At 43.5% G+C, this 15158-nt stretch overlaps 1 protein-coding gene across 1 annotated transcript in view; it reads left to right on the top strand.

Moving 5' to 3' along the window:
• The window catches only part of MARCHF4 (membrane associated ring-CH-type finger 4), a 163722-nt gene that overhangs the window by 102522 nt on the left and 46042 nt on the right, over positions 1–15158 (top strand). Inside the window, exon 2 of the mRNA XM_030209815.1 lies at positions 9229–9384. Coding sequence (XP_030065675.1) covers positions 9229–9384 — 156 coding nt within the window. The remainder of the gene's footprint in view (positions 1–9228; positions 9385–15158) is intronic.

Here is a 15158-nt window from a genome sequence, read left to right as displayed (position 1 = left end):
CCTGGGTTTTCATCGGTTTCGGATTTCGCCGATTGTTTTCGGACGGATTATCGACGAAAACCGAGGTTTCACTGTATAGTAAAAGAGGCTTTGAGCCTCTTATTCAGGGTTCCTATGCACTCAGGGTTCTAGGAGGGTTCATCTGTTTTCAACAATATGAAACATGCAGTAAACCCCCTCTTCCCACAGCTAAGGTTTCCACGCCATCATAAATGTTCGACCTCATGCATTCTCCCAAATAGCAGTCATTCCCCAAGTTGGCTTCAAAGTATCCTCAATCGATCTATTTTTTTCTGGGGTAGATTTGCATGTACCGACTCCACTGTATGCAAATATTCTGGGAGTACCTGAGGATGGATTTGGGAAGCACAGCTGTTTATTTTATTTTATTTATGTTAATTTATATACCGTATCTTATTGCATCTGCAAAACAGAACGGTTTACATATATATAAAAAAAATTGGTATATACAAATAAACAGACATAGGAATTCCATTCATGACAGGAAAGCACAGCAATCAAGATAAACTACATAATAAATCAATACAAATTAAAAATCTAATATCCAGTTAAGCTACCCCATTTTTCTTTGTCTTTTTGACCTTATCTCATTATGCTAAGTTCTGTTCTACGTAGCTTATAAAGAGAAAGGTTTTCAGAAGTTTTCGGTAATGGAGATAAGATTTCTCTAATCTGATCTCCTTTGGAAGGCTATTCCAAAGGGAGGGTGACAGGTAGAAAAAAGCCGATCTCCGTGTAGATTCCCACCTAGCCTTAGTAAGAGGGGGAATGACTAACCTGTTATCTGTTAGGGATCTGAGAGTTCGCATAGCGGTGTAGGGGATTGTTAAATTCGACAAGTAGCTAGGGTTTAATGTGTGAAAGGCTTTGTGTGTCAGGACAAGAGCCAGTACAGATGATGCAATAAAGGTGTTGCTCGATCATCCCTCCGGGCCCTACAGATCATACGTGCTGCTGTATTTTGAATTCTTTGTAATCGCTTTAAGTTTGCTTGAGTAATCCCAGCATATACAATGTTACAGTAGTCTAAACGTGAAGTAATATATGCCGATGTCAGCGTTTTGAGAGAGTCCTTACTTATTGAATTTCTGACTGACCGAAGCCGTCTCAGATGAAAGAAAGATTTTTTCACTACATCGGATACTTGTTCCTCAAAGGTCAATGCGGAATCAATAATGACCCCGAGATATCTAAAAGACTTAACTGTTGGAATATTCTGACCAAATAGCACAGGTACCACAGAGGGATATGTGCCTTGCCCTACTATCCAAGATGTAGTAGTCTTATCCGGGTTCAGTACCAGCTGATGTGTTGTCAACCAGTCTGCTACTTTATCCAAGCATATTTAAATGGGTGTAAGATCGATGTTCGATGGTCTAACATAATGGATAAGCAAAAAATCATCTGCATATGAGTAAAAACTTATACCCATTGTTTGAATGAGGAGCGCCAGGGGACTGATGAATAGGTTGAACAGTAGTGGAGATAAGACCGAATCCGAATAGTATTAAGGACAAAGCATTGACCACGTGCTTGCATTTGTGCCGGGTAGGAAAGCTGCAGAAATAATGAGATCCCAAGAGAAACGCTGAAAGCAAAAGAAAACAGGAAAGTTACTTGGTAAACCCTGAAATTTCAACATGCTCTCTGATGAAGAACAAAGAGAGGAAAAATGATATCCTGAAAGAATGATTCCTTTGGCAGTATGCTTTTAGAGACAAGTAACTCATCAATTTTTCACTAGCATATGTCGAGGTATTGCTATGTACTGATTTAAATTTACTGCTGTCAAACATTTATCTTTATATCTATTCAGTACTTCTATCTAGCTTTTCCCCGTTGGATCTCCGTTTGCTGAATTACTTGGTTGGCGAGCTCCTCTCGCTGGCTATGAGCAGCGGGAGTCAACATTTTCTATAACACGTCCACAGCATAGAAACTGCTTCAGCTTCCATCACATCACTTCATACCTCTGAACGCACTCAAAATGCCTCTTGCAATCTCCACATGGTGGACTGATAAAAATCTGCATCACGTCATCACACTTTGACAGCGTGACTTGGGTTGCCTTCTTTCCCCGGTCAATCCATAGAGGATAATCTAGTCTTCGGTCTGCTCCACTGAGCTGATATATTTCTGTTTTTCTGATGTTGTCGTATGGTTGCTGTGTTAATCCACTTGAACGCACTGAAATAAAAGTCAATAAACACACAAGAAAATATAAGGTGATACCTTCTTATTAGACTAACATAATACATTTGTTGACTGGCTTTCAAGAGCTACGTTTTCTTTATCAGGTCAAAGTAACTGGATTAGTACATTAATCACACTGAAAGGTACCATATACATCTGTAAGATAAGCACATAAATTCACTGAAAGACAATGTCGTCATTAGCTTTGACCTGCTCATTTTGTTTTGTCCTAATGAAGGGAATGTAACTCCCAAAAGCCAATCAAGAAATGCATTGTTAAGCTATCACCTTATAGTTTTCCCAAGTCCAGTCCTGGAGTACCCCTCGCCAGTCAGATTTTCAGAATATCCACGATGAATATGAATGAAACAGATTTGTATATAATGGAGGCAGTGTATGCAAATCAAGTTCATGCATATTCATTGTGGATATCATGAAAACCTGACTGGCAAGGGGTACTCCAGGACCAGACTTGGGAAACACTGCTTTAGGGGACAACCTTCAAACTGCCCATACTGACACAAAATCTGCAGCTGGTTTTCATCTAGGGACTTTGCACAGATTTTCAAAGCGGAACTTGCAGTAGGTACAAAGAATCCTTGGACATTTGCATTTGCGTTTTATGCGGGTAAATGTTTCAGAGAAATTAATGTAGTAAAGAGAGGAAGCAAAGCACAAACCAAAGTCCAAAGAACAAAAAACCAAAAAGTACCAGGGGCCTTCAAAAAGGGTAACACCTTTATTCATATATGTTGTAGAAAACAATTCTGCAAAGAACCCGACACGGTCCGTCAAGCGCCTGCGTCAGGGGTCACGAAACGTAGCAGATAACATGCCACTGTATTGTAGAATTCAATACGTATACTTGAAGCAATGTATCGCAACGCCATGTTATCATGTAGATACCAACACTTTACGCACAACCGAATGGAGAGATACTTTCATAAACGAACTCAATGAGTTGCAGGATCATTGGAGTTCGTTTATGAAAGTATCTCTCCATTCGGTTGGTATCTACGTGATGTGTCTCTTTAAGGGATAACACTGCGGTGCGATACATCGCTTCAATCCCCGCCAGCCGAGGAGGTCCTCTTCTGACGTCCTGGACATCAGACGCACAGAAAGAGAACAAAGCCTTGCAGATCAGCCAGTGCTGGCTGATCTGCAAGGCTTCATTCTGTTTCAGTGAGTCTGACGTCCTGCACATGCTGGCTGATCTGCAAGGCTTCGTTCTGTTTCAGTGAGTCTGACGTCCTGCACGTACAACATGCAGGACGTCAGAAACAGATCAAAGCCTTCGCAGGAAGAAGAGGACCTCCTCGGCTGGCGGGGATTGGGGTCCCCTGCCAGCAAAGGTAGGGGAGGGTTGGCAGCGGGAGGGGGGATTGTCAAAGTTGGCGGAGGCAGCGGGGGGGGGGGTCGATAATGGCTGGGGGGGTCAGCGGCGCCGGGGGGGGGGGCTAAAATGTGCCCCCTCACCTTGGGCTCTGGACCCCCCTCTCGCCGAAGTCTGGCTACACCCCTGGACTGCACACGTATTTGCTTGTGCATCGGGAGCAGCCATTTTACTAGGATACATGTTGAAAAAACGAACGGTATGGACTCGGGGACTTCCATATAGAGGTGTTGACTTTTTTTTAAATAGAGTTATTTGTATCCTTTACGTAAAGGTTTACTGATTGGTTGATTCTTGAGAACGTCTTTTTGAAATCTCCATTGCCGTCTTGTTCCCTTTAGAGAGCTCAGTTCTGGATCCTCTTGATACAGGAGCAATTAGGAAACAAGAGGCTCTTGTCAAGGTGTATTGTTCATGTGACACACTTCAGGCTATTGGTTATGGGATTACAAACGTCGTCGATTGAAGGAATTGTTATGAAAATAAAGACCTTTATGAACTGTGGACTACTCTTCTTTTAGATAAGTGTTGAGATTTTTTAAACTGAATGTTTGATGGGCTTTGGTGTGTTTATTTCTAACATTTTAAATACCAGTTTTTTTGGATGGGAATGTTTTTCTCCTTTTTAAGAGAACTTTTCTTCCCACTCTTTTTACGGGTATAGGCAGTGGTGAGCTGGTGAATTTTTAACAACAGGCTCTCTCCCCGGTCCACCTGTGCCTGCCCCCCCCCCCACAACAGGCTCTCTCCCCGGTCCAGTTCTGCGCCCCCCACCCAAATTGCAGAGCTGGATATAGCCGGGGAGAGAGCCTGGGAGGGGGACAATGCATTACTTTCTCCAGGAAGACTGAGATTCTATGGTGCAGGGCAAGCCGACTGTGCTCTTCTCCTCCTCCCCTCCCCACCCGACCCTGTTGTGCTGAAAAATGGCTTGCGGTAGTATAGGCACGGGTTTTGGGTGCGCAGAATCATTTTTCAGCGTACCCTGTAAAAAATGCCTTTTAAAAATTTTTGCCGAAAATGGACATGCGCCAAAATCAAACTTGCCTCGCGTCCATTTTGGACCTGCGACCTTACTGCAAGCCATTGACTTAGCGGTAAAGTCTCATGTGTTAACCGGGTGGTAATGACCTACGCACTCCAAATGCCACTTGTCGTGCGTTCGTTAAGCATGGCAGAAAACAAAATTATCGGACGTCAAACTCACAGAAACAGAAGCCTGCGCGGCTGCATTGCTGATCTGCAAGGGCAGGCTTCTAGATGGAATGTTGCTAGTGGAGGAGTAGCCTAGTGGTTAGTGCAGTGGAACATGGGATGTTGCTACTATTGGAGATTCTGTTGCTACTATTTGAGATTCTACATGGAATGTTGCTATTCCACTAGCAACATTCCATTTTTAGATTGTGAGCTCTTTGAGCAGGGACTGTCTTTTCGTGTACGGTGTACAGCGCTGCGTATGCCTTGTAGCGCTATAGAAGTGATAAGTAGTAGTAGTAGTAAAGATAGAATCAAAGGACAGTTCGTGTCAGGGAGCCATGTTTCTGTAATAAAACTCTTGAATAAGGCGAGTAAAATAACTACCATAGCATCATTATCTTCCTGTTCCAACCTAAACCTGTCCCAGGAGATACTTCCTCAAAATGCAGTTAATAGAATTCATGCTGTGCACCACTAAGCACATTGAGGATGAACAATGTACAGACGGCCAATTAATACGTATGAATTGCTATGTATCCATGTAATTGGCTTTGAAATCCATCCTCTCATTTCCTACTTTTCTTATGGAAATTAGAACAGGGTTAGCCTGTCCAAGTTGCCCCGGGTGAGCTGGCAACACAAGCAGAGTCTCATCCCATCACTATCAGAATATTTGTTTTGGGCTGATATTTTGCTATTGCCGTGCTGTTAACACAATGAAAGTTGTTCGTATAAAGCTGTTATATCCTGCCTTTGGTGAATCTCTTAAAAAAGGCGGTTAATAAATAAAACATGTAATGTAAGGTAGCATACTATACCATACCTTGTACTGTTATTTGAACATTTTTACTTCGATAATTGTCTATATTTGTCTTAAACATTAAACATAAGGTAAGCGTAAGAGTAGCCATACTGGGACAGACCGAAGGTCCATCAAGCCCAGTATCCTGTTTCCAACAGTGGCCAACCCAGGTCACAAGTACTTGGCAAGATCCCAGAACAGTAAAACAGATTTTATGCTGCTTATCCTAGAAAAAATCAGTGGATTTTCACGAGTCCATCTTATGGACTTTTCATGCAGCCAAACCTTTTTTAAAGCCCGCTAAGCTAACTGCTTTTACCACATTATCTAGCAACAAATTCCAGAGTTTAATTACACGTTGAGTGAAGAAATATTTTCTCTGATTCATTTTAAATTTGCTACTTACTAGCTTTTTACGTGCTCCCTAGTCCTAGTATTTTTGGAAAGAGTAAACAAGCAATTCACGTCTACCCGTTCCACTCCACTCAGTATTTTATAGACCTCTATCATATTTCCCCTCAGCCATCTCTTCTTCAAGCTGAAGTCTTTCCTCATAGGGAAGTTGTCCCCTCCCCTTTATCATTTTCATTGCCCTTCTCCATATCTATTCTAATTCTGCAATAACTTTTCTGAGATGCTGTGACCAGAACTGCACACAGTATTCGTGCTGTATGCCGCCTTGAGTGAATTTCTTCAAAAAGTCGGTAAATAAACCTAATAAATAAATAAATTATGTAGTAGTAAGAATCTGCATCAAGGTATGTATGTACATTGCAAAAACCATGAGTAGCTCAAGGTGCGTTATATTCAGGTACACTAGGTATTTCTCTGTCGTTGGAGGGCTTACAATCTAATTTTGTACCTGTGGCAATGAAGGGTTAAGTGACTTGCCAAAGATCACAAGGAGCAACAGTGGGATCTGAACTGTCCACCTCTAGATATCAAGACTGGTGTTCTAACCACTAGGCTACTCCTCCACTAATGTGAAATCTAGGTCCATGTGGCTTCAATGATTCAGGCTCCAGGATATCTTTCAAAGAATCCTGAACCCTGCTCCCCTGGAGTCTGCTTTGGTGTCCAAGTCTGATAAAATGCTGTCAGGTTCCAGCCCCCAAACCCTTTAGTTGAAGTCTAATGGATCTTCTATGGTGAGTAGGCTTCAGTGTTCACAGTGAAGTTGAGCTGGAGACAGGATAGGCTAGTTTCAGAGCAAATCCACTGTTTCCATGAGGCATGGTCTAGTGAGGGAATGAGAACATTCAAGACTCTACTGCACACTCACAATTTTAAGCCTTTCTAGCCTAAATGTCCCAGAAGGTCCTTCAGGACTGAGGAGAGAGATTTAGCCAGTTGTCTGAGCCTGAATGAACTCCTTTCAGTGCTCATTAAGTCATTGCGAGCTGCCCCAGTGCCTGAAGTATCTATGCCTGCACCAGTGGAGGCTGTCATAGCATATATGCCTTTTGTCGTGATGGCAAGGCCCTCAATGTTGATGCTGGTAGCCTCAGAAAGAGGCATCTAATCTACTCCTGCCTTGTCCTAAGATTTGAAGGCCTGGATCTTTATTAGTTGCCCAAGAAGACTTCTTTCCCTGTGGCACCTTCAGTATAAAATCTTCAAGTTCAAATGGAGGGTCTTGGCAAGATGGTCCAGGACTTATTGGTTCAACACTTATCAAGATTTTATTGGGAGAGTATCAGGCTTATTTTCAAAAGAGAAGGACGCCCATCTTTCGACACAAATCAGAAGATGGGCGTCCTTCTCCCAGGGTTGTCCAAATCAGTATAATCGAAAGCTGATTTTGGACATCCCCAACTGCTTTCCGTCGCAGGGACGGCCAAAGTTCAATGGGGTGTATCGGAGGCATAGCGAAGGTGGGACTTGGGCGTGCCTAACACATGGACATCCTTGACCCATAATGGAAAAAAAGGGTGTCCCTGACGAGCACTTGGACGACTTTACTGGTCTACTACTACTACTATTTAGCATTTCTATAGCGCTACAAGGCATATGCAGCGCTGCACAAACATAGAAGAAAGACAGTCCCTGCTCAAAGACCTTACAATCTAATAGACAAAAAATAAAGTAAGCAAATCAAATCAATTAATGTGTACGGGAAGGAAGAGAGGAGGGTAGGTGGAGGCGAGTGGTTATGAGTCAAAAGCAATGTTAAAGAGGTGGGCTTTCAGTCTAGATTTAAAGGTGGCCAAGGATGGGGCAAGACGTAGGGGCTCAGGAAGATTATTCCAGGCGTAGGGTGCAGTGAGACAGAAGGCGCGAAGTCTGGAGTTGGCAGTAGTGGAGAAGGGAACAGATAAGAAGGATTTATCCATGGAGCGGTCGTGTTTTTCTTACGACCTAGGCACAAAAAGGTGCCAAAAATGACCAGATGACCACCAGAGAGAATCGGGGATGACCTCCCCGTACTCTCCCAGTGGTCACTAACCCCCTCCCACCCTCAAAAAATATCTTTAAAAATATTTTTTGCCAGCCTCTATGCCAGCCTCAAATGTCATACTCAGGTCCATCACAGCAGTATGCAGGTCCCTGGAGCAGTTTTAGAGGGTGCAGTACACTTCAGGAAGGCGGACCCAGGCCCATCCCCCTCCCTACCTGTTACATTTGTGGAGGAAACAGCGAGCCCTCCAAACACCACCACAAACCCACTGTACCTACATCTAGGTGCCCCCCTTCACCCATAAGGGCTATGGTAGTGGTGTACATTGTGGGTAGTGGGTTTTAAGGGGGGTTGGGGGGCTCAGCAGACAAGGTACGGGAGCTATGTTCCTGGGAGCATTTTATGAAGTCCACTGCAGTGCCCCCTAGGGTGCCCGGTTGGTGTCCTGGCATGTCATGGGGACCATTGCACTACAAATGCTGGCTCCTCCCATGACCAAAGGGCTTGCATTTGGTCGTTTCTGAGACGGGCATCCTTAGTTTCCATTATCGCCGAAAATCAGAAATGACCAAGTATAGGGACGACCATCTCTAAGGTCGACCTAAATTTCAGGATTTGGGCGCCCCCGACCGTATTATCGAAAAAAAAGATGGACGTCCATCTTTTTTCGATAATATGGGCTTCCCCGCCCCTCCATCAGGACGTTTTGCGAGGACGTCCTCAACAAAACTTGGCCATCCCTTTTGATAATGCCCCTCTTTATGTGCTTGGTGGGGAGAAGGGGTTTGATATTAAGGTTTTAGTTTTCATAGATGTTGGTGCTTTATTGTTGTAACATTGTTTATTAAATGTTTCCATAATTTTGTAATATTGTAGCTCACAATATTATTAGTACAATAATAATAATAATTCCTCTCCATAGATAGCTAGGGATGGACTGTCGTTTACAATGACTTATGGGTAGTTAACAAACTAAAATGAGCAGAAAAAAACACAATCTTTTGTGTATTTTTGTGTACTGATAATGGTGTACACTCTTTGCAAAGAGGATTAACTCTTAACATCATTGCTCCTGTAACAACAAAATGGCCAAAAAAAGCTGAATAAAATGAAAAGCCATAAATTATACGGGAAATGACACAAAGCGAAAATTTGTCGCCTGCCCCTGTGATTGATGACTTACCTAGCTTCCTGTCTAATCTGCAAACCTTTTCCTTCCAGGGGGAGTTACTGAGCCCGTGTCGATGTGATGGATCGGTCCGATGCACACACCAGCCTTGCCTAATCAAGTGGATCAGCGAGAGGGGCTCGTGGAGCTGTGAACTGTGCTACTACAAGTACCACGTTATCGCCATAAGCACAAAGAACCCTCTTCAGGTAAAGGTATAGAGCCATTAAAAGATCTGTCTTCTGTCTTTCTGCTTGGTTTGTGTTGTGTCTTGTTTTATGTGCCGTGGAATGGATGGATGGAAGGTCAACGATGAGTGTTGCACTGCTTGTCAATATTTATGAAGTTAAACTGGGGCTGAACTTACTTATTTTTTAGGAAAAAGCACAGAGCTGTGGATCTGGAGATCCATATGGTTCTCATGTGCCACAATGCTGTGTGTATCACCTAACGTTAGTTGTGAATGGTCTGCATTTAGGTGATGATCCCTATCTTATGATGAAACATAGAGAGGTCAATGCAGAAACCCACTCACTAGCCACTTCATTTACGTCCACCACCTCCACCAACTGCTACAGTCAGGTAGGTCAAGTTCAACTCGGACCCCTGCAACTTTGGATTTTGACTCAAGTATCTGTTTGAGACTATATTGGTAACTCTAGGGAACCAGGCCAGAGACAAGTAAAGTGCATTTCCATGCTGAGAAACAGTAATATTCCATGGCCCTGCAGGAGCAGGCTACTGGAGAACCTTGCTACGTTGAAGAACCTTTTGGCGTTTGTTTTCTTCCCCCTACCTGTGAATGGAACAGGACCCCCTACCTCATACTTATAATAAGCTGTATTTCCTTTCATCTGCAACCGCTGTGTGGGCTTCGGATTCAACCTCGTTTATGTTACCACAGAAGGATTTAGGTGAAGTCTGTTCAAAACCATCCGCTTCTTAATTGCTGTCCAACAATTTAGCAGTTTCTCCAACTGGCTATCATAAGCTGAGCCCAAAGGAACATAAAATTGTATATCATCTGCAAAGGTAGGATGGGCCGGAGTAGGGTTTGATGACAACTTCAGAAGTTGGAGAACAGGGCCAGTGCTGGGCAGATTTCTACGGTCTATGCTCTGAAAATGGCAAGGACAAATCAAGATTAAGTGTATAGATGTAGTATCACATCATACCTTTATGCTATGAGTTTATCTTGTTGGGCAGACTGGATGGACCGTATAGGTCTTTATATGCCATCATCTACTATGTAATATCAATCTCATATCCTATTGCAATTGCAATGACAGGTCTCATATAAAGATTAAAGAGTAAGGGTGTCCCAGAGTTCCAGGTATGACTCCTAAAGTTTTCCTCAGAAATATTTCCTTAATTATTACTTTGAAAGGAGTGAAGCCTGTGAAAACTGGGGTTGCTTTAATCAGTGGGATTTGAATTAGAGACTTGAGTATATGTATCGTTAAATAATTTCTGGTTTTTAAAAGAGAGAGAATGTAATCAGATGTATTATTTCTAACTAAACCCTGGACTATAAGTATGTTCTCAATGAAATGAATTGACTATACGTCGTATTTGGTCTTGAAGAACCCAACCAGATGATCAATGTGGAATAATGAATTAGACGAGTAATATCTGGGGATAATCAGGTTAATACCATGTTTTCTTTTTTCTGTTTAATTGATCTCCTTGTCTTATTTCACTCTCCTTATTTTTCTTCACTTTGTGGTCTAAGAAAGAGAAAGATTGTATATGATCCATATATCTAGTTGGGATTATTTTCTTCTTATATTGTATTAATGTGCAATCATCTCTGTATTACTGTTTGCAAGTGACCCTTGTAAAATGAAAAATTATAAATGATTTAAAAAATAAATAAATAAAGAGTAAGGGTGACCAAAGAGCATCCTTAGGGACTCCAGATAGCAAAAGTATTGGTTTTGATCCCACCAAAACACTTTGATATCTATATCCTCCAAAAATGATCCAAACAGCTCAAAGCAATGTCAGTTACCCCAATCTGGGATAATCTGTTCTGTAGAACCGAGTGGTCAATGGTATCAAAGGCAGCGTTCCGATCCAACAATACCAAAAGAACATCAGAACCTTTGTCTAAAAATGTCCGACAATCATCAACAATATCCAATAGCACAGTCTCTGTGCTATGAAATTTCTTGCGGCCAGACTGATAAACGACTCACGAGACCCTGTTCACCACAGACCTCTGAAGCTGATCTAGTACTATCTTCTCCAAAACCATAACCTTTTTTTATGACCTGCCTCTCACAGTCTAGGATAATTGTCTTGTCACTCCATAGAGCCATGATGGCGAACCTGTGACACGCGTGTCAGCACTGACACGCGTAACCATTTTGGATGACACGCGGGTTGAAAGCCGGCAGCAAATAGAACCCAGCCTACCTGCTCCTACTGCCAGGGCCGGTCTTAGGCAGGGGCGACAGGGGCATTGGTGGTCTTATCACAGCTTCAGAACCCCCCTCCGAGTCGGAACCCCCCCTGCTCCGCCCCACCTCGCAGCCTTGGTAACCAGCAGTCCTCTTCGTCAGAATCATCCAATTAGGAGTGCCCTTTTAGGTGCCAGACAGGCTGCCTACAACCAATCACAGCTCACTGCAGTTGTAGCTCAGCCAGGTGAAAAAACTGCCTGAGGCTCAGGCAATTGTGATTAAATGTCGAACCTGAGTGCTGAGTGCGAGTAACCCAGGCAGCTGCTGCTCTCTTCAGAGATGTCTGAGAGTCTGGGAGGTTAAAGTGTGAGTTGAATAAATAAGTAATTTGTACTCCTGAGGCAGGCCTGTGGCCGAAACACAGTTTCTGTGTCGAGTCATTGAATAAAGTGGTACTTTGAAATCTTATCTCCCGTTCTCCTGGAGTCATTGGTCCACTTCCCATTTTTTTCTCGAAGTGACACACCACCCGAGTTATGCTCGGTTTTTTGGCAAATTTTGACACACCAAGCTCAAAAGGTTGCCCATCACTGCCATAGAGGGATGATGAGGCTGACTTTCCAAGCAGCATGGGTGGCACAGGGCATGCGGTTTCTGCTGTATTTTCTTCTTCTTTCACCTTTCTATCATATTGTAAGGCAGGGGTTTCCAAACCTGTCCAGCCAGTCAGGTTTTCAGGATGTCCACAATGAATATGCATGAAATAGATTTGCATACCACAGAGGCAGTGTGTGTAAATTGATCTCTCATGAATATTCATTGTGGGTATCCTGAAAACCTGGCTGGCTGGGGTTATCCAGAACAAGCTTGGGAATCACTGCTGTAAGATTTTAAAGTCCTGGGATCCTCGTAGAAGTCTCTTCCTGCTTCTGCCCTGGACAATAGTCTCCCAGGTGTATGCTATTTTTATTTATTTACTTATTTGGATTTTGCTCACACCTTTCTCCAGTAGTAGCTCAAGGTGAGCTACATTCAGGTACACTGGGTAATTTCCCTGTCCCTAGAGGGCTCGCATTCTAAGTTTATACCTGAGGCAATGGAGGGTTAAGTGATTTGCCCGAGATCACAAGGAGCAGCAGCAGGATTTGAACTGGCCACCTCTGGATATCCAGGCTGGTTCTCTAACCACTAGGCTACTCCTCCACTCATGTTTCATATTGGCTTAGAAGATATCCTGGAAGTGTGTTTTCTCTTCCATCTGCCTCTTGAGCATCTATACAGAGCCCCACCGGGATCCCTATTAGAAAAGTGTGTCCCTGTAGAAAGGTCATACCAAGTAGAGTAGAAGACTAAACTATTCCGCTACGCTATCCCCTTGAGAGATTGCTGTAGTGGCTGTTCCCTAGATAAGTAATAACATTAAGACTGTTTCTGTTTTATGCTGTATATGCGTCTGGCTTTTTTCTAACGAAAAAGGTGCCGGTACTCAAATGCCAAGCTATCCTTCAGGGGTGGGGTGATCACGGAGGGACCCACCCCACAATAGCCAGATGCCCACGCGTCAAATGTGATGATGTCGAGGGCGGAGCAATGACACTCAACGAATCACATCACCCACCCACCCCCCAACATCAAACACCCCCCCCTCCCACCACCCAAAGCACATCCACACACCCGCCCCCACACATACATGTCACTCCCTCCCAGTTCAAGGCCCATCACGCCCCTCCCACCCAGTTGCAGACTCCCCCCTCCTTCAGATTTAAACACCCCCCCTCCGTATTAATGACACCTGCACCCCCCTACCGCGGCACTCTGGACACCACCCTTTCCTCTGAAATACCTCCCCTGAAGCCGTCGCGTACCTCTCCTGACGGATCCGAAGTTCTGTCCTGGGCTGCGGGGCGTGGCTTGATGAATGAGCATCTGTTGAAGTCTCTGTGCGTGCGTCTGACATCAGATGCACGCACATAAACTTCAACAGATGCTCGTTCAACAAGGAACATTCCATGTAGAATCTCCAATAGTAGCAATAGAATCTCCAATAGTAGCAATAGAATCTCCAATAGTAGCAACATTCCATGTAGAATCTCCAATAGTATCTATTTTATTTTTGTTACATTTGTACCCTGCGCTTTCCCACTCATGGCAGGCTCAATGCGGCTTACATGGGGCAATGGAGGGTTAAGTGACTTGCCCAGAGTCACAAGGAGCTGCCTGTGCCAGGAAATCGAACTCAGTTCCTCAGTTCCCCAGGACCAAAGTCCACCACCCTAACCACTAGGCCAATTGATGTTGCTCAAGTCCTCTGATGGTAGCTATATATTTAATGTGTGTGTGTGTGTGAGAGATTTATTTCTATAAGAGCCATCAGCTTTGCAATGAACAGTCTCAACATACTTTGATTCTTATATATAGCCTGGTGAGTGTACATAAGTGCATAAGTAATGGCACACTGGGAAAAGACCAAGGGTCCATCGAGCCCAGCATCCTGTCCACGACAGCGGCCAATCCAGGTCAAGGGCACCTGGCAAGCTTCCCAAACGTACAAACATTCTATACATGTTATTCCTGGAATTGTGGATTTTTCCCAAGTCCATTTAGTAGTGGTTTATGGACTTGTCCTTTAGGAAACCGTCTAACCCCATTTTAAACTCTGCTAAGCTAACCACCTTCACCACGTTCTCCGGCAACGAATTCCAGAGTTTAATTATGCATTGGGTGAAGAAAGATTTTCTCCAATTTGTTTTAAATTTACTACACTGTAGTTTCATCGCATGCCCCCTAGTCCTAGTATTTTGGAAAGCGCTTCACATCCACCTGTGCCATTCCACTCATTATTTTATATACCTCTATCATGTCTTCCCTCAGCCGTCTCTTCTCCAAGCTGAAAAGCCCTAGCCTCCTTAGTCTTTCTTCATAGGGAAGTCGTCCCATCCCCGCTATCATTTTAGTCGCCCTTCGCTGCACCTTTTCCAATTCTACTATATCTTTCTTGAGATGCGGCGACCAGAATTGAACACAATACTCAAGGTGCGGTCACACCATGGAGCGATACAACAGCATTATAACATCCTCACACCTGTTTTCCATACCTTTCCTAATAATACCCAACATTCTATTCGCTTTCCTAGCCGCAGCAGCACACTGAGTAGAAGGTTTCAGTGTAATATCGACGACGACACCCAGATCCCTTTCTTGGTCCGTAACTCCTAACGTGGTACCTTGCATGACGTAGCTATAATTCAGGTTCTTTTTTCCCACATGCATCACCTTGCACTGGCTCACATTAAACGTCATCTGCCATTTAGCTGCCCAGTCTCCCAGTCTCGTAAGGTCCTCTTATAATTTTTCACAATCCTTTCGCGAGTTAACGACTTTGTGTGGAAGAGTATTCTTGTTCTTGTACCCAATTTTTCAAGATCTTTATGAGCCACACTATAATTTCCAAATGGTACGAGACCATGAGGATTGACCATCTTCATAATTCAAATAGCTTGTAGTCTGTCTGATTTTCATAATGAATTAGAGTTTGATGTACTCAGTGAAACCAGGGTTCACTTTGTATATTTCAAAGA

Source organism: Microcaecilia unicolor, chromosome 7 (genome assembly GCF_901765095.1).
Source record: "Microcaecilia unicolor chromosome 7, aMicUni1.1, whole genome shotgun sequence".
Lineage (NCBI taxonomy): Eukaryota > Metazoa > Chordata > Amphibia > Gymnophiona > Siphonopidae > Microcaecilia > Microcaecilia unicolor.
This window is presented reverse-complemented; position numbering and strand designations above follow the sequence as displayed.